At 49.9% G+C, this 19,619-nt stretch overlaps 1 protein-coding gene across 1 annotated transcript; it reads right to left on the reverse strand.

Moving 5' to 3' along the window:
* Positions 1-6,958: 6,958 nt before the first annotated feature.
* On the reverse strand, positions 6,959-8,287 carry LOC131565463 (galanin receptor type 1-like). Its single transcript, XM_058816356.1, has one exon. The coding sequence runs from the start codon at positions 8,285-8,287 to the stop codon at positions 6,959-6,961; it is 1,329 nt and encodes a 442-aa protein (XP_058672339.1).
* Positions 8,288-19,619: the final 11,332 nt, after the last annotated feature.

Here is a 19,619-nt window from a genome sequence, read left to right on the forward strand (position 1 = left end):
GCTGAGTCCCACAGGTGCAGGCAGCACTCACCTGCTGCTGGCTGTGCCCAGCCGTGCTGGAAAAGGTCTTCCTGCAGGCATGTGACTTTCTGAGATCCTTGGGCTGCCTCTGGTACTGATTACAGCAGATTTAATAGTGTTATTAGTTTAGCCAGTGAGACCTTTATCAGAAGAGATTAGCAGGTGGATGAGAGCTTTAATATCCTCGGCAGATCTATTTCTCCCCCAGTAATTGCCTTAAGATGGTTTTATTTCACTGTCTGGACTTTCTCTCCTTCCCCTTTTTATCTTTTAGCTTATTTCCTGAATGTTTTGCCACATTTTCCTTCCTCACACGAAGAAATAGCAGCTCAGGACTTGTGAGCCCTGGCTAATGGGATCCATCTGCCTGAAGACTCATTCATAAAGCCCTTTAATTCAGCAGCTCCTTTCTTGTGCTGAACGTCTGAGGACAGGAAAGTGGGGGTTGACTGAAAACACCTCAAGTGGAAAATTAAGAAAGGCAGAGACTCTGCAGCACCTGAGGCAGCAGCCTGGACACCCAGGGATGCTGCTGCTTTTGTTTGGAGGTGTTTGGCCAGCCTCAGAACCTCTGGCAGGGACAGGGGGAGGCCACTGCTCACGGCTCTGCAGATGGGCCCCAGAGCACCTGGCAGAGGGCCATGTGTCACCGACATCTTGTATGAAAAATCCTTTCCTTAGGAGTTTTCCTCCTGAGAAGCTGAGAGGCCTCAGGAACAAAATGTAAACAATGGTTATCTGCTGCTGTGGAATGCAACAGGTGCATCTGGGATTGGCCCATGTTGGATGTTTGTAATTAATGGCCAATCACAGTCAGCTGGCTCGGACAGAGAGCCAAGCCACAAACCTTTGTTATTATTCCTTCCTATTCTATTCTTAGCCAGCCTTCTGATGAAACCTCTTCTTCTATTCCTTTAGTATAGTTTTAATGTAATATATATCATAAAATAATAAATCAAGCCTTCTGAAACATGGAGTCAGATCCTCATCTCTTCCCTCATCCAAGAACCCTGTGAACACGGTCACAGGCTGTGCATGGGAAATGCCTGCCAGGTAAAGGAATGATTGGAGTTTGGTGATTTTATCCTACAGTGCACACTGCATTTTGTGCTCCTCAGTGCCATAAAACCTCCCAGAGACAAGGGTAGGGCACGTGGGGACAAGTTGTTAATTCCCGGATCTTTCAGGTGCAGAAAGACTTCAATGTGATGGTGATCACAGGGGTTTTAGGATGAGGGAAGAGATGTAGATCTGACTCCACATTACAGAAAGCTTGATTTATTATTTTATGATATGTATATAACATTAAAACTATACTAAAAAGAATAGAAGAAAAAGTTTAATCTCAGGAGGCTAGCTAAGCTAAGAATAGAATAAAAAAGAAAGATAACAAAGGCAGCTGCCTCAGACTCTCTGTCCAAGTCAGCTCTGCTGTGGTTGGCCATTAATTACAAACAAGCACATGAGACCAATCACAGAGGCACCTGTTGCATTCCACAGCAGCAGATAACCATTGTTTACATTTTGTTCCTGAGGCCTCTCAGCTTCTCAGGAAGAAAAAATCCCAAGAAAAGGATTTTCACAAAATTATGTCTGTGACACTTCATGTGTATTTTCAAAAATAAATTATCCTTGGATAATTCACCCACCCCCCAGTGTGCAACATAAACCAGCTGTCTTAGAGTGCAATGAGTTAAGAAGGAAAAGGTTGAACGTAGAAAATATTTAAAATCAAAGGTCACGTTGCAGCTCCATGAGATTTCCCCTTCTCCCCATGGGGTGGGGATAATCACCAGGCAATCAGTGCCCCCTGCCCTGGCAGTCCTGAGCCAGCTCCTCACCACGGCCCTCCAGGCATCGATTTCTCCTGGGGGTGTCTTGCAATCAGCAAGAGACACCAAACAGGAGCACTCTGCTGTAGATCCCTCACTTGGAAAAAAGTTCTCTGCAAGTGCTGCATCCATCTTCTTTTTTTTTTTTTTTTTTTTTTTTTTTTTTTTTTTTTTTTTTTTTTTCTGAAATATTTTAAATTATTTCCTGGCTGTTTCAAGTAAAGGAGGGAGAAATCCCTGGATCAGGGCAGCCAGGAGGCTCCTTCAGGGCCTGGCAGAGCAGCCTGGGGGTGGCAGCCACACGAGGCTGCACTGACTCTGCAGCTGTGTTGTGTCAGTTCTGAGATGTTTGGCAGGCAGAGAAAGCAACTCCTGCAGTTCCTGTACCCCTGGGCTGACCTAACCAGTAATCATTCATCCCCAGAAATTTTGGGAAAGTCTAACATGATCCCTGTACCTGCCAGTACCTTACTGGAGGCTGAGTTTCCCACAGGGCTCCACCAATCTCTCTGGTTGTACCTGCTCATAGCTGCTCTTTATAGCAGCTGACAGGGATTTATTTTCATGACAAGTATAATCAAAAATGTAAACTGAGGTGCTCTGCTTTTTCCTAGAAGATTCACAGTGATAATTCTCTGATTCCTGACAAGGGCATCACAAGACACTGGAAACTCGGGCAAGTCCTGCAGTCTCTGCTCTTTTAGATATTTCAGTGTTTAGATATTTCACATCACAAGAACTCAGGTGCTGTTATGTGTGGGATGTGCTGTGCTGAAGAGAGTGCAGGAGGAATTATGCTGATGTTGTGGATAACTTTCCAGCCAGCTTCCATCCGTTTTGCATGTCAGCATCTGTAAGAATAACGCATAAATTACCAAAATTCCAGCAGGCAGGACTTTCCCTTTGGAGGGCATTCCTCTTTCTGGGATGTTGCAGGGAAAGTGCTGACCCCTTGAAAGGGCTGATGGATTTAGAAGAGGGATGGATCAGTTGGTTCTGTGGTGGGCACCATGCACCATCCCCTGGGGCTCCTCAGCTCTCACTCTGCAGTGCCTGAGTGAGCATTTCTCATGCTGTGTCAGCATTAATGTGCCCTACCTCCAGGTGACTCTGCCTTGCTACTGATCACATTTTCCCAGGTCTGAAATCATCCTCTGCTCTTGCCTTGCTCTTTAATGTGGAAGGGTTTTCCATAGGGATGTAAAAACAAGAATAGAGCAAGAAATGCTCAGCTCCCAGGGATGGCTGGCAGCACATCCTGGGAAGGAGCAAGAGTGGAAATCACAGCTATACACCCAATGTACTCTAGGTCAGAAGTTTCATCATTGTTTTAAAGAGCTGCTGATGGCCTTTTCTGCTCTTCTCTTGGACATTTTATTGCTTTCAGCCCTCACCACTTTGTCTATCTGTGAGCCCAGCAAGTCCATGGTGTGAGGGTAGGAGCTGCTTGCCCTCACACACCCTGGATAATTCTTCCACTGGCTTCCCCTGAGTAATTTGGTATAAGGAGCAGTGATTCATCAATCTCCATGTGAAGGCTAGGGAGCAGTCATGATTGTACCTACCTCACTGATACCTGCTACAAAAAATTGTCTCTTTTCCATCTCCCTGGTGGTTCCCAGAAAATAAACCTGTCACATCTTTGAGGCAGTGCTGACAGGAAGAGAACAGATCCTGGAATATGAGAGGGTTACTGAGCAGCAGCTGCCTGTAAGTCCTTAGCACAGCAAATGGATCCAGGGACTGGGGCAGTGCTGGAGTCCCCATTCCTGTAGGGATTTTAAAGATGTGGCACTTGGAAATATGTTTTGATGAGGCTTGGCAGTGCTGGGTCAATGGCTGGGTCTTAGAGGTCTTTTCCAACCTAAATGAGTCAGTGGTTCTAAGGAAGGCTGTTCTAAACATCCTGTTTCTGTGAGGTGGTAAAATGCCTGTATTGATTTGAACAGCAAAGCAGAGAAGGAAGACCCATGGGGGAAGAGTGGGACTGAGATGCATTAGCAGCATTGCTGTGGGAAAACATTGTCCTTGAGACGCCTAAAATTCACATTTCCAGTCTGCCTGGGCGCATTCAGAGAGAAACACATTTCCTCAACCACACAACGAGTATGGGATGTCTGGCTGGAGCTCCTGTGAGGAACCCTCTGTGCTCACCAGCCAGAGCTGTGTCTGCTCCTCAGAGGACCAGGAGTCCCCTGAATGCCTATCAAAGCTCCTGCCAAGTGAAACAAGGATTTTATGTGGCCTGGAGGGCACTCAGATGTCTTGTCAGCCTTAAATATAAAAGATCTTTTATCAGAGAGGAGAGAGAAGAAACCACCTTCCCAAACGCTGAGGTTTCACCTCTCTGGGATCCAGGATGAGTCAGCCAGGCCCTGCTGAGCTCCACAGACCTGTTCAGGTTAATAAAATCCCTGCCAGAGCCTGGGCAGCTCACAGGATGCTGTGTGGCTTCCACATTGACGTCACTGCTTCTCATTTACCCTTGGGTGAGAGGGACCAAAATCCATCACTACCTGGCAGCCACTGGGTAAAGCCCTGCGAAATAAATCAGCGTTCAGCACAGCAAACAGGTGTCTGCAGCACAAAAGGAGCCATTCACATCAGCAGGGCACAAAGGGATTTTTCATCAGGGGAGTGGAGACATGAATGGGTCATTAGAGTGAGGGGAATTCACAGGCAGAGAGAGATAACAGGGAAAAGCAGGGGGAGGTTTCACTGTAGAGACAGTGGAGAAGTGCTTGGAGTGTGGGGGGATAGAGAAGAAGCAAGCAAGGAGGCAAAGAGCAGTTAAGTGAGCAATTTTGCTTTATTATAGGAAAACAGGGACACTGAACAAAACTGGAAAATACATTTAGAAGTGTGGAGAGGAGATAGCCTTGCCTAGTGGAAGTGACTTTTGCCTCTGTGAATTTCAGTGGTTGGGAGTGCTGTGGGGCTGGAGGAAGGCACGGGCACCTGTGTCAGGAGGGGAAGGCCCAGGTACACTAATGAGAACACAGTTCCTGGTATTTGTCCTCCATGGAGGGTACAGAGGCTTCCAGGTAGGACTCAGGCATTAGCACACAAATTCAGAGAAAAAAATTCTCCTCTGGGATATTTTAAAATATGAATATCTTGCATCTTTGACTGCATCACTTGATCCTGTCCATTTTCAGAGCCAGAAAACCACAGGGAATGGAGCTCTGTGGTCCCTTCATTGTAGTTTATCCAGGGCAGGATTAAATATACAGGTCAGGGCAATGTAGGGGTTACAATATTGAGTTAGATTTGGGCTGGGGATGGAGAACATCCTTTTACAGACAAGGAATCAGCTTTTGATGCTCCTCAGTCTGCCACATTTTGCCAGCCCTAAAAATATGCCTTGAAAGAGAAAATAAAATCTCTGCAGGCTTTTCTCCACAGCTACTAAAAGATCAGGCAGTAGGTATGGTCCTATATCACCTGCAAAAATGCAGATGTTCTCATCTCCAGCACACATAAAAGCCATAAATCTGGGTAGTTGTAATGTCTTGTTCATTCATGTAAAGAGAACACAAATTGTGGATGGCACTGCCTGGTAAGGAGGAATCTTTCACTTCCCAGGCAGATCATTGTCAACATTAAACACTATTGAGTGATCATTACAAGGGTTACTTTGAAAGGCTATTTTCTTATCTTTATTTGTTTGCCTACAAAAGGCACCCTGGAAGGCAGCAGGATATTGTATAAAACTTGGATTTCCTTAAGCATCCTTCCCTTGTTCAGTAATAATAATAATAATAATAAAGCCCCCAGTCATCAGAAGCCTGAGCTCCTTTAAATTCAAAATCCTCTCGCGGGGATGCTGCTGTGTTCAGTCTGGGCTTTGCTAAGGGGACAAAGCTGCTGTGCCAGGAGCTGGGGCACAAGCAGCTGGGCATGGGCTCTCTCCCCTGGCACTGGGCAGGGAAGGGGTTCATCTCTGGTGTCATTCCAGCCTTTTAGATCTTTGTTGCACATTTTTTTGCCTCCTACCTGTTGCCTGATCTGATGTGTTTTCTCTTAGACCTTGGGGAGAAAGGTCTCCTTTGTGCTCAGAACAACAGAATGCTCAAGCTGTACTGGAGCCTTTCAATGCTAACAGAATAAAAGTATGCCATTTATTTATCAAAGTCTCCTTTAAAGGAGGAGATGGACGAAACAGGTTTTAACCTACTTGTGATGCTCAGGAAAAGCAAGCACTTTGATTCACTCCTTCCCAGACAAACAGCATTGCATTGCTTGTTTCTGATTTTATTACCTATAAACCACTTTCTATTTTTGTTTTCACATGCCATTGACTTTGTTTGGTACAGACACAGCTGAACAAGGCTGGTTTTTCAAGTGCAAATCATGTTAATAGATGCCCAGTTCTTTCCACTCCACACACAGGAGCACCGCTGTAAGAAAGAGAGCTGGTGCCCAAAAAAATATTTTCCTGTTTCATTTCCTAAATTACCTCTGAGGCCACATTATCCCTTCTGAATCCCCAAATGTGGAATGGTGATGGTTGCTTTAGTACTTCTGGCATGGTCTCTTCACATAAGGAGAATTTATTTGCGTGGAGGAGTGAAACAATATGAGCAGACAATGAAGTCTCAAGTGGTAAAGTGTGTGAAATTCTCCATTTACTATTACTTTTTATGACGCTGTTTCCAGCTTTTCTTCACTGCTTGCAACTACAACTGATGGATTTGGAGCACAGAGTGCCTCTTATCACTGCTCTTCATCAGCAAGTGTGAGCAGCAGCAAGCAGTCAAATCGTTGCTGTATCCAAACAGCATCTCTGCATCCAGGGATGGAGCTGCAGGGAGAGCTCACTCGTTGGGAACTTGATCTGCCTAATTATGTGACTGTTGACTGGGCAACGGGCTGCACATCCAGTTGTCCCCAGTAAAAAATAATTTGTCTTAAAATTTCATCTGAGTTAAAATACATAATCTTTTTATCTCATTACCTGTTTCTTTCCCTGTCACGGCATTTTTGAAATGGTATCAAGAGTTATTAGGAGAAAGCTCCTTTCCATCATTAAAATACCGGGTTCAGAAAGATCTCCAGAGTCCTTAAATGCAGATGAGGGCATGAGTGGCACTTCCTGAGCAGAATTACAAGGAAGTGCTCTCACTGGAGACAGTATTCAGAGGTGGATGCTGGCAGGAGTTCAAGTGTCCACACTTGTTCTTATGGCCATGACTCCCCTGACATCTCCTGTCCATGGAGGGCGTGCTGGAGGGTCCATTCCTTGCAGGCTCCACTGAACTCCGGTAAGAGAGCAGCTCTGGGACTGAGGAATGAGTTGTCCCTTCAGACAGGGAGAAGTTAAAGAGAGAGATCATCCTTTGGTGGTATTTGCTCTTCATTTCCTTGGCTGATCTGTAGAGGTTCCCAACAAAGCAATAGCATATCGGGTTGAGGCTGGAATTGGTGAGGCCGAGCCACTGGGCAAAAGGCCTGAGCTGCAGGATCCAAGGAGAAGGAGTCACATCCTGCAAAGACTTGGGGATGTTGAAATCGATCCAGATGTCCATCAGGTAGACGGGCAGCCAAGAGATGGCGAAGAGCAGCACCAGGGCCACCACCATCTGTGCCACCTTCCTGCGGATCTTCAGCCTGGAGGCGGGCAGGGAGCGGTTCAGGGCAGAGCTCTCCTTCAGCTGGCTGCTGCGGCTCCACAGCCGCCGCACCGTGAGGAAGCAGATCACCATGTTGAACAGCACGGGCAGGCAGTACAGGGCGCAGAAGAGCAGAAAGTTGTAGGCTTGCTTGAGCCTCTCCTGAGGCCAGATCTCCCTGCAGATGGAAAACACCAGGGGCAAGCCCTCCACCACCCCGATCTCATCCCGCTTGTTCATGAAGATGAGGGGCATGCATATCCCTGAGGACAGCAACCACACCACCAGGATGGTGCTGAGGATCCTCCTCTGTGTGAAGAAGGAGCGGGCGTTGAGCGGGTTGTGCACGCTGTAGTACCGGTTCACACTGATGACCGTCAGGCTGAGGACGCTGGCGGACACAGAAACAGCCTGGATGAAGGGCACTGCCCGGCACAGGAAGTCCCCGTACACCCAGGCTTTGTAGATGAGGTTGCCCACGGTGATGGGCATGCAGATGCACACCACCATGAGGTCGCACACTGCCAGGTTGATGAGGAGGCTGCGGGTGGCGCTCAGGCTGGACACGCGGCTCCGGCGCTTGCGGGTCAGCACCCTGATGGACATGATGTTGCCCACGAAGCCCACCACAAAGGACAGCAAGTACATCACTGTGAGGCTGATTGTGACGGGCTCCTTTGCAAAGAGGAAGAGCATCTTCTCCAGCTCTTCCCAGCCCAGCTCCTGGCTGCCGTTCCAGAGCCCGCCTTGGGTCCGGTTCTCCTCCTGCCAGAGCTGCAGAGGGTCAGGGGGAGCCCCGGGTTCTGGGGGGGACGAATCCATGGCTGAGTCCCCCCCGGGTGACCTGGGCTAACGGGGCAGAGCCTTGTGCGCTGCTTCCAGTGCTCCGGACATGGCGAGCCGGGATCAGCCCTGCCTGCAAAAGAGGGTGTGGAGAAGGGGATCAGCGGGGGGCTCGGAGCAGCGATCGCCCTTCAAGGGGAGCTTCTTATCCGCAACTTAGTTGGGAAGCGGCTGGGCAGCGCGGCACCGGCACCGGCACCGGCACCGGCACCGCTCCGGCAGCAGCGGCGGGACCGACGGGAGCCCCTGCCCGGCCGCGGAGAGACGGGGAAGGAGCCCCGGGCCCCCCGCAGCCCGGAGAGCAGCCCCGGCCTCGGTCCGCAGCCACTCCCCCGCTCCCGCTGTCCCTCACTCCCTCCTTCTTCGAAAAGTTGCGTGTCCCGCGGCCGCGCTGCCGGACCCCTGCCCCGAGCTGCCCACAAGTCCCGGTCCCCCCCGGTCCCTCCCGGTCCCTTCCGTTCCATCCCGGTTCCACCCGGTTCCCCGTCTCTCCCGCGGTCCCGCGGCGCGGCGGCACTCACCGGGCGGAGGGCGGGCAGCTCTGCGGCAGCTCTGCCGTGGCTGTGTGCGTGTGTCCGTGTGTCCCCGTGTCCGTGTGTCCGTGCGTGAGTGCGGCGGCAGCGCCCGACCCGCTGCCACACGCGCGTGCTCGCACCCACGCACCCACCGCACCGCCAGCCCGGCGCTCACCGCGCGGCGCGCACACGCTGCACACCCCCCACACAACCCCGTACACACCGCACACACTGCACACAGCCCCGCACACGCTGCACACCCCCCACACAACCCCGTACACACCGCACACACTGCACACAGCCCCGCACACGCTGCACACCCCACACACAACCCTGTACACGCCGCACACACTGCACACAGCCCCGCACACAACCCCGTACACACCGCACACACTGCACACAGCCCCGCACACAACCCCGTACACACTGCACACACCGCACACAGCCCTGCACACAACCCCGTACACACTGCACACACCGCACACAGCCCCGCACACGCAGCACACAGCCCTGAACACCCCGCACAGAGCCCCGCACACAACCCCGCACACCGTGCACACACTGCACAGAGCCCCGCACTCAGCCCTGCACACCCCGCACTCCGCACACACACTGTATCCAGCCCCGCACACAGCCCTGCACGCCCCGCACACGCACAAAGCCGCGCACACAGAGTTCTGTCCTGCGATCCCCGCGCCCGCACGCACACACGCGGACCCCGACAGACCCTACACACATCCGTCAGCACGCCTGTAGACCCGCACACTCCCTTTGCACACTCCCTTTGCACACTCCCGTTGCACACTCCCTTTGCACACTCCCTTTGCACGCACCTTCCTTCAGGCACCCTGACCATCCACCGCCCCGCTCCCTCCTCACCCCCATCCCCGCACCACTCCCGCACCTCTGCGTGGCCCCGCACGCTTTGCACCCCCAGAGCCTTCCCGTGCACCCCTCCCCGCACACGCAGGTTTAACCCCGCAGCCCCTCCGCACCCCAAGAACACACACCACACACACACACACACCTACACACACACACGCGCACACACACACCTACACACACATTCACGTACACACGCGCCCCACTCTCTCTCTGCAAAGCAGCCCTGGCCGAGCCGGCCCGGGACAGCCAAGCTGGAAGGAGCCGAGCCGAGCTCTGCCCGGACCATCCCGGGATAGTTAATCCGAGCCGAACCGTGCCAGCCGCCCGTCCCGCCCGTGGTGCTGAAGGGACAGCTCCGGCAGGGCCGGGCACGGAGCGGGCAGGGTCCGGGCGGGGCTGGGACAGTCGGGGATTGCTCCTGAGGGTCGCCTCCTCCTCTTCCTCTCGCTGGGTTCAGCTGTAGCAGAGCGGGGAGGATCCTGCTTCACTTCTACTCAAACATCCCCCATCATACTGAGTTTCTGGCGGATTCCGGCATGCCAAGGGTTAACAGCACCACAGGTGTGATGGGAAGTCATCCGCACAAACCAAACTTCTGGTGTTTTCTGTGGAATTGAAGGAATGGGGAAAAGGAACGTTTATGGGGAAAAGTGTCTTGAAAAGTTGGGGAGCAAGGTTGGTTTGTAAAATTGGACTTTTGACTGGAGGTGCTCAGAGGGTGCCAGTGTATCACTGAGGACAATGTTTGATGAGAGGGATTCATAGCTCTGCCTGAAATGTTTAGTTTTTATTCTCTTTCTTTGCCTTCTTTGAGGGAGAGCAAAGTAACAAATCCAGCCCAGTGGAGGCTGCTCGTCACTGAACGGTGAATGCCCTTGATTTCACTGGGAAATTCCCCATCCTTTTTATTCTATGCATGTGAAAGAATAAAGTAAATATTTTTGGTCAGCTTTACGTGAAATGAAAGGAAGATCAGTGGTGGAGCTCCGCTGAGGGGGGTGACAGGCAGATGTGATCAGCCTGCAAACCTCGCCTGCCTGAGAATGCATTTGCTCCAAGTGTGTAACTGCTCATTCTCCTACAGTTCTGTCTGTATATTTATAGGTCTTCAGAGACAAACAGCTTCCACAAACTAATTGCAGAGTGTTGCCCAGAGCACCAGGTACACATTATTCCACATTATTCCACACAGTGAAATGCGTGGATTCTCCCATGGATACCTAAAATCTGCTGCAGCTTCACAGCTGCTCCATAAGCAAATAGATCTGTTGCAATGAGGCAACTACAGAGAGCAGCCTTGGAGCTGGCAATTGGAAATCTCCATGCACCCGAGCCCTTGCCAGCCTCTGACAGCCTCCCTACAGCACACCTGCCATTTACACATGGAAAACACAGGATGGAGGTGTTTAAGTCAACATTTTTAGTAAGGTATTAAGAGAATAAAAGAGAAGAGAGTGCAGAAATGTGACAGGGCTTGTTTTGTCCAGGTAGTTGCCTTCCAAATGTTCAAGCTAATAAATGCATTTAACTTCTTTTTTTCTCCTTGATGCACTTTATTTGTAACTCGCATGATTTACTGCAGAGGGACCTTTAGGACTTCAAGACTAAATTACTAAGTTAATCAATGGTTTGATATAATTAGAATGAATCTGCTTTTGCATCCATTGACACAACTCAAAAATGCCAAGTCATCTCCAGCAGCAAATGACAAATTCATCCACTGTGTGCAGCTGACAGAGAGCACAGGGCATTGATTATCACGAGTTCATTGATTCTAACAAGTTCAAAGTCACCAGATAACTCAAGATGGGGAATCTCTAGCTAAAAGAAATGCTGTATGCTTTCCACTTTGGTTTGCCTCTTACAGAGCAGCTTTGAAGTGGAGGCCAAATAAAGTCCACCAGAGACAGGAGTCAACCTTCAGCAGCAAGGGCAATGTGCTGTGATCATACAGCAAAGCCCATCAGAAATAACCCAATGGTCTCACTGGAGTTACAGCTGTGAACAACTGACCTGAGAGGAGTGAGTCAGCCACTTTGGGGCTTTGCCAGAATCTCAAAAAACCTCACATTTCCCATGCCAGCTACAAGTGCCCAGCCCTGCCCTGCCCACTGCGCAGCAGAGTCCCAGGCCAGGGTAAATTTAGCTTTGCAGCCTCAGCACAACCTCCCTGCTCCCACTGCAGCAGGAGCTGGGCATCACACAGAGCTGCAGTGATGCTCTGCTGTCTCAGTCATGGGTGCAAGTTCAGGAAACCCTGAGGATTTTCCAGCTTGGGCTGGACCTTGAGAGTGTGAAGCTAGAGCAAACCCTCTGGTTGTGCATCTACTTGTGCTCTCCATACTCTAACTGTTCCCCTTGCTAGTCAGGCTCCCTGCCAGGATTTGGGGGATACACTGTGTGGTCCCCAGTATATCTGCATCCCTGAACTCTGTGTGATGGCACCTGACCAAAGGGCGCTTGGCTCTCTTGGCTTTGTCCCAGTGCCCATCTTGACATGCCTGATGTGTCTCAGCTGGCACAGTTTGAGGTGAAGGCCTCTTGTGAGGATATAGCTGCCTTTCCCTCCTGTGCTTGCCCAGCAGGTAGGTGGGATGGGCTTTGCCCCCTTCACAGGGGTGAAACAGAATTTGGGCTTGTCTCAGTGCAGCAGGGCTGGGTTGGTGCTGCTGGGACAGATTGTCAATGGTGCTGCTTGTGTCAGGTGAGCTGGGAGCGCATTGCAGGGTGTTCGGGGTGAGCACTGGCCCTTGGTGAAATTGTTTCCCACCTGATTGTGCTGGGAGGTGCTGTTAACACTGAAAGCACTGGATAAAACCCACCTCCACTGCCACTTGTCCCTTCTGCCTGCCACACTTTGGACCGATGGACACAGGAGGACCCGGGGCTAAAGGAGACTCCCCCAGCCCTCCCAGGACCCTGCTGGGAAGTTCTGTGTGAGCATTTCTAATGCTGACTAATACAGAAAATACAGAAACCTGTCTCTCTTGCCATCAGGAGAGAGTAACAGCATCACCGTTAACTCATATTGGATTAAAAAAAAAAAATCTGCCCTTCTCCGGGACATTTTCATATAAATCTCTAACCCAGCACCAAAACTCCCCAAATCCTCGGTGCCATCGGCACGGGGATTTCTGAGCTGGCTTTGTCGCTCCCTCTGCTGGTGACAGCTCTGTCCCCGTGCCAGCGCTGCTCCGGCACGGCCGTTTTGGGGCCAAAACGAGCTATTTGTGGTCCCAGGGTCCGGGTCCTCATCACAGTTCCTGTGTGACATTCGCAGATGTCAGTGCTTTGATGCTGCTGTCAATCCAGGAGGAGATAAGAGGCCAGCGCTGCTCACAATCAAAGGCAATACAAAAGAGATGCCAAGTGCACTTCAGATTCTTTGAAAATAAAATAGCGAAGTAAATAAAAAACATCTGGGAATTGATGTTTGTTGTTTGTAATTACTTCCATGAGAGAGAAAATCTTTGTTCTCCCACTAGTCTTCCCCTCAAATCAAAGAATGAAACATTTAAACTATCCCCAGTGTCTTTTGGAGGATTTTAAATGGAGAATGTGTGCATTTTTATGTCTGAGAATATTCACTGGTCTATTTTCATAAACAGATATGTGCCAAATTCCATATCTTCTGTCCTTTTTATTTGATGCCTTTTAGATTGAGTGCTCCGGAAATGTAGTGGCTGAAAGAAAAAGATAATTTTGCACGGAATAATTTGTCTAATACAACGTTCACCAGCTCAAGAACAATGAAACACCACTTTGGCACTGGAGTGATTGAAAATTCTGTCTTTCAGATGTCTTTGCTTGTGGTTTCTGCAGAAGTTCAAGCTAGTAGCAGGCTGGAAATGCAGGACTAAACATGCTCCTGCAGAGCTTTGTTTAAACCCAGGGCCACACCAAGTGAACTTGACCCTCTCTGATTAAATGGAGGATCCTGAATGGATGTGCAATGAGTAACAAAGTGAGTGTTTTAAGGAGAAATCAGCCTTGTGGATCCTTAAATCACTGCACAAGTTTACAGAGAAGATTTTGAAGTGATTATGAGCATCAGGTCAAGCCTTTGAGAAGTTAAGAGTGCCAGGACTTGGCAGAGGAGGCAGCTGACACACAAAGCAGCCCTCTAACACTGCCTGCATTCATGCAGCCCTTATTTCCCTGGAGCTGGGACCTAGGATCCTCTGAGGCAATAGTGGGATTTCCTCCATGCACACGTTCTCACCCTCCTGCTCAGTACAGGCACCACAAACCCTGGGGAGAAATATTCAGAACCAGACTGAAACCAAAGCCCAAACAAGCAGATTTGGTGATTGAGGGAATCTGGTGGTCAGAGCAGGTTTGTAGGGCTCCATTTCACCCTGCTATGACTCCAAGCAGTTTTTCACTGGAGTGGCACTGCCAGGTGAGACAGCATTGAGAGCAGGGGCTGTTAAATCCTCCCTCCCTCCTTCTACCTGCACTGCTCCACATTTGAATATCAATACATCTTCCTTGGTGCGCTATACCCAGATGTAACAGGCTAATAAAGGGCTTTTCAGATGACAAATCTTCCTGGGTTTCATCAGCTGATTGCCATCTGGGGGAAGTCTGACAAAGGCTTTAAATTTGCCACTGTTTCGCCTTTTCCCAGCTGCAGAGGCTTGCAGAGGGGAAATGCGGGGAGGCAGGAAGGAAAGGCTCTGCAGAAAAAAACATATTCTCAGGGCCCAGATCTGCTAGTATCAGAGAGGAGATAAAGATTTTAGAGAATACAATAGAGGGAGTTTGTCTTTCTGAGTGAAATAACTTACTCTCAGCCTAGGTGTTACTTGGTCTGGCTGTCACAAAGCAGATACCTCAGGGATAAGTTTGCAATAAGAATTAGAACTTGAGCATGTTTGCAACAGGGGCTTAGTGATCAGTCAAGTGTTATATGTTAAAAATCAGCTTTCCTATATTTTATACTTGCAGTGAGGACATTCTTAGGATTTGTGCTCTCTGGATTCAAGAGAGGATTAGCTGGGAAGCAGGGAGAGATGCGATTCTAGTTCTGAATGTTCTCCAATGTTTTGACAGTATAAGATAATCTGTGAGCAGTTATTTATTTGCAGCAGCCTTTCAAAAGGAATCCCCACAACCAAAGCAAACCAGGCAGGCAGAGGCTTCGAGGCGCTGTTAAACTCTTGCCAGGATCAGTTGCAAACTTCTTTTCCTCCCTAATGCCTCACCTCTCTGGCTGCAGTGACTCATGTGGAAAGGCTCGGGCAATTTACTGGAAGTACAATCACTGTCCTCTCATCACCACTGACTGTGCCTGTCCCCCTGCTTGCAGAGTGTGCTCACAGCTCAGAGGAGCTGCAGGAAATGAGAGCTGACAATGGCTGCAGCTCGCCGCAGAGGCAGAGGAGGTGACAAGGTGAAAGAGCCGCATCTCAGCTTCACTCCCCATTTCTGAAACCAGAAAGGTTTTCATGCCACAGATCAAACAGCAGCTGTTAAGCCTTTGGAAAAGGGATGTATCAAGGAAGGGGAGGAAAATGAAGGGTTTGGTGGTGGTTCTTTCATCATTTCTGGCATGAAACAAGCTGGAAAAATGCTGGTTAGTACGGAGAGCAGAATGATGGTGTCTGTGTGCAGGTGGATGGAAACTCCTCGGGCTGGTGAGCTGCTCAGCAGCCTGGGTCCCACTGAGACAAGGGGCTGTGACACGTGGAGGGATTCAGCATGGGGCCTGCTGGCTCACTAAGGCCTGGGGAAACACCTGATAGATGAAGAAAGTCCCAGCCCAAGGTACACATGGGCTCCAGGGTCAGCCCAGAGTGCAGGGTGAGAGCCCCAGGCTGGAGACAAAACCTCCTGGTTCCCTCCTTCCTTTCTGCTCTCATTTTCTGCCAGTGCCTTGATTCCCTTTTTATAATTTTTATATTGGATCTTTTTATATTTGGATCTTTATAAGTGCTTTTTAATACCCCAAAATATTGCAATAGTGGGGTGGTGCAGAGAAAACACCCAGATCTCCACAGGCTGTTGCCTTGTGCTCTGCTAAAACCAGAGATTTGGCTACTGATGTCCATGTAGCTTGAAGAAATAACATGATAAATTGCATCTGGCCTTGGCAAGAGGGTCTTGAACAGACTGTGGGACTGCAGGACCAGCAAATCTGGGCATCAGGCTAATTTCTGTCATGCTTTCCTCAGGCAGTATTGATGCACAATAACTCAGCTGCCAAATAAAGTGATACCATCAGCTTCCAATGCTTCAACTTCTAGATCAGAGCCCTTCTTTCAGAAAATAATCCCTCTCCAGACTTTCATGTCTGGAGCTGGTACCTGCCACCATGCATACAAAATCAGGGCTGGGAGGTGAGCTTTTCTGTCTGAGCTGGCTCTGGATGGGGATGCTGAGTTAAAATGGTTAATAAATCTCTTTTTAATTGCAGTGCAAGAAACACCCCTTTGCTTTCCTGCAGAGACTCTTCTAGCTGCATTCTGGGGCTGCCTGTAGCCTCAGAAATTCCCTTTCCCCACCAGAACTCAGAGCTACTGCTCCTTTCCTCTTGTTTTATTTTCCTCACACTCTCCAGCAAAAGGCTGAATCTTTTCTCTCCATGTTCCTCAGTCCTGCCAGCAAACACCTGTGACTGCTGAGCATTTAAGGAGTTTGGACAGCCCACAAGGGTTGAATAAACAGCCTCTTATATAGGGACTCAGAGATGCAGTGCAGAAAGTCACTGCTGATAAGGTCTGCACTTGTAGCAGGTATTTCTGTGCTAGGAAAACAGCCCTTGGGGGATGGGGGAAATTAGAGATGCCACAGACAAGGGGCCAGGGTCAATGAGCTGTGCCACAGCACAGCTGCTGAGTGTGAGTCGGGAGATCTCTGCTGCTGTTTCCATCAGGAGATGTTCAGGGGGGCATTGAAATAGGGGGAGAAAAGGAATTTTTAATTAAATGGTTAATAACTGCCCTCCTCCTGCCTTTCTTCACCAGAGCTGCCTTCTAGCACCGAGGAAGTAGCTAAACACCCAGTATCAAATTTGGTAGGTTTGGGGGGTTTCTGCAGGGATGGAAAAGAAAGAAAACAGATGTTGAAACAAAAGGTACCAAGTTGCAAAGTGAGTATGGGGCAGATGTAGCCTGTGTGACTTTCTTCTTTTCTAGAACTTTCCTGAAAGTTTTTGTCGCTGCATTGGCAACAAGTCCTTGCCCTTTCCTTCCCCCTGCCCCCAGGCAGGACCCAGGCTGATATTAATTGTCACTTGCCGAGGCTGGCAGGGCTGGTGTCAGCCAGCCCGATGTCCCCAGGCTGCTGCTGCGCTGGTGAGACTGAGGATGATGAGGGAGCTCAGAGGCCTGTGGGGGAATTGCTGGGTGTGTGGGGATTGCCAGGCCTGTGGGGGAATTGTTGGGTGTGTGGGGATTGCCAGGCCTGTCAGGGAGTTGCTGGGTGTGTGGGGGTTGCCAGGGACACCATCCTGTGGGGGAATTGCTGGGTGTGTGGGGATTGCCAGGGACACCATCCTGTGAGGGAATTGTTGGGTGTGTGGGGATTGCCAGGGACACCATCCTGTGAGGGAATTGCTGGGTGTGTGGGGATTGCCAGGGACACCATCCTGTGAGGGAATTGTTGGGTGTGTGGGGGTTGCCAGGGACACCATCCTGTGGGGGAATTGTTGGGTGTGTGGGGATTGCCAGGCCTGTCAGGGAGTTGCTGGGTGTGTGGGGATTGCCAGGGACACCATCCTGTGAGGGAATTGTTGGGTGTGTGGGGGTTGCCAGGCCTGTGGGGGAATTGTTGGGTGTGTGGGGGTTGCCAGGGCTGCCAGGGAATTGTTGGGTGTGTGGGGATTGCCAGGGCTGCCAGGGAATTGTTGGGTGTGTGGGGGTTGCCAGGGCTGTCAGGAACACCAGCCTGTGAGGGAATTGCTGGGTGTGTGGGGATTGCCAGGGCTGCCAGGGAATTGCTGGGTGTGTGGGGATTGCCAGGGCTGCCAGGGACACCCAGGAGCAGCTCTGCTCACGCATCAGCAGATGCTCCACAGGAAATCTGTGAAACTGCCAGAGGGGCCCTCGGCCCTTGGAGCTCTGGCACAGCTAAAGCACAAAGAATTATGAACCTGACTTTCCCCTTGTTGATCTGGGGGTGAACCAGAGCATTTCTGAGCTCTGCAGATCCACTCCAAATGAGGAGAACTGGTGGGAAAGGAAGAGCCCACATGGGAGGCCATCACTTCTGTATGTTCTGCCTCCTATGACGCATCTCTCTTTTCCAGGTGTCCCTTCCTGGTCTGTGTGAGCCACACAAGCAGCAATTGCTGCTTTGTCTGCAGATCCTGACTAGGACAGTCCCTGCCCCATCCCACAGCAATGTTCTCTCTGGAACATTCCAGCTGGATCCTCTGCAGAACTTGGCCACAGCAAAGGTGCAGAGCTTTGTCACAGACATGTTTTATGAAAAATCCTTTCATTAGGCTCTTTTCTCCTGAGAAGCCTCAGAAATGAAATGTAAACAATAATTATCTCCTGATGTGGAATGCAACAGGTGCTGCAGCCCCTTCCCCTTCAAAACACCCTGGGCAGGAGCTTGTCTTTATTTATTGTCTTTATCAGCTCTCCCCCCAGTCATGAACAGGAAAGCTGATAGAAATGTGGAAAAAGATTAATTTGTCCCCTTTGATCCCCTCAGTGCCAGCACATGATGCCTCCCTGCAAGCCTGGTGTGCCAGGCCTGCTCCAGAGAGTTTAATTCACCATTGTAATTGCACGGCTTAATTTTTTTCTGGAGTTTTTCCTCACGGGACAGATGAGGGTCACAGACTCGGAGGGCATCTCATTCCCCATAAAACTCTGCAAAACAGCTATAAACAGCCAGCCCTGAAGTTTTGCTTCCAGCAGGGCTCTGTAGATTCCCAGACCTCTCTTGCTCTTCTGCCCCCTTCACCCTTTGCTGTGTTTTGGCTGGAGGAGGCAGCAGATAAAGCCCTGGAGGCAGCAGCAGAGCTGAGGATGTGTCAGGAGAGATTGGGCTCTCCTGGTGCAGATGGCAATGGAGTGAGATCAGCTGCTGGCAGGAGCTGGGGATGATGTGTCCAGGAGTCAGGGCATAATCTCTGCCTCTGCCTGATTTTTGTGGCATCTCTTCATTTATTTGTACTTGAAATGTTTTTGCCTTCTTTGTCTTTTCTGGGGAACAATGAAATTGTGGGGTGTTTCTGCAGCAGGGGCTGTGGATGCAGCTGGTGGACATGTAAGTACAAAGTATTAGCCTTATAAATCATTTTGTCACTTTTCATCCATGAAAAATGATCTGACTTTATCAGCACCCAAAAAAAGCACAAACAGAGAGGACAATTTCTTTCAAATGCTGCTCAGCGCTATCAGATGGATGACACAGAGATCCCTGCAGGCCTGGCTTTGTCTGCCTTTGTGCCTGTTTTGCTGAAGGCATGGCCATGACAGCAAAGTGTGCTGAAGCCTTGGGTTATATCATAACACCCAGAATTTGGGTTGACTCTCTTGTCCCATAGTAATGGATTTATTCCAGCCCAGAGGAACTCTCACCATCTCCAACTTTCCTGACTTGCCATTCAGACCCCTGCCATTTCCAAAACGTGTTTTCTGTTCTTTTTGGAGGGGAAAAGGCACCATTTGGCACCATTTTGTGTTCCCAATGAGCCCTTTGCTGCAAGAACAGGATGGTTTCCCATTAGTGCTCTTGACAGTCTGGAAAAACACTGCAAACTTCTTAACAGGTTCATGAATGTGAGGTTTATGGCATCATGTGTTGTGGTTTTCTACACCCACATCTTCCTCACAAGTCCTTGAAACTGTAAATAGAATGAAGTGCTGGGAATGGCCAATTTGAGCACTGAGAGAAGGCTGGAGCAAAGCTGCAACCTTCGGAGATCCCATGCAAAGGCAAGGATGGATCAG

The sequence above is a fragment of the Ammospiza caudacuta genome, chromosome 17, assembly GCF_027887145.1.
Source record: "Ammospiza caudacuta isolate bAmmCau1 chromosome 17, bAmmCau1.pri, whole genome shotgun sequence".
Classification (NCBI taxonomy): Eukaryota; Metazoa; Chordata; class Aves; order Passeriformes; family Passerellidae; genus Ammospiza; species Ammospiza caudacuta.

What these genes read in the sequence shown, in the direction of transcription:
- LOC131565463 (XM_058816356.1), bottom strand. Translation starts at nt 8,287, where the DNA reads ATGGATTCGTCCCCCCCAGAACCCGGGGCTCCCCCTGACCCTCTGCAG.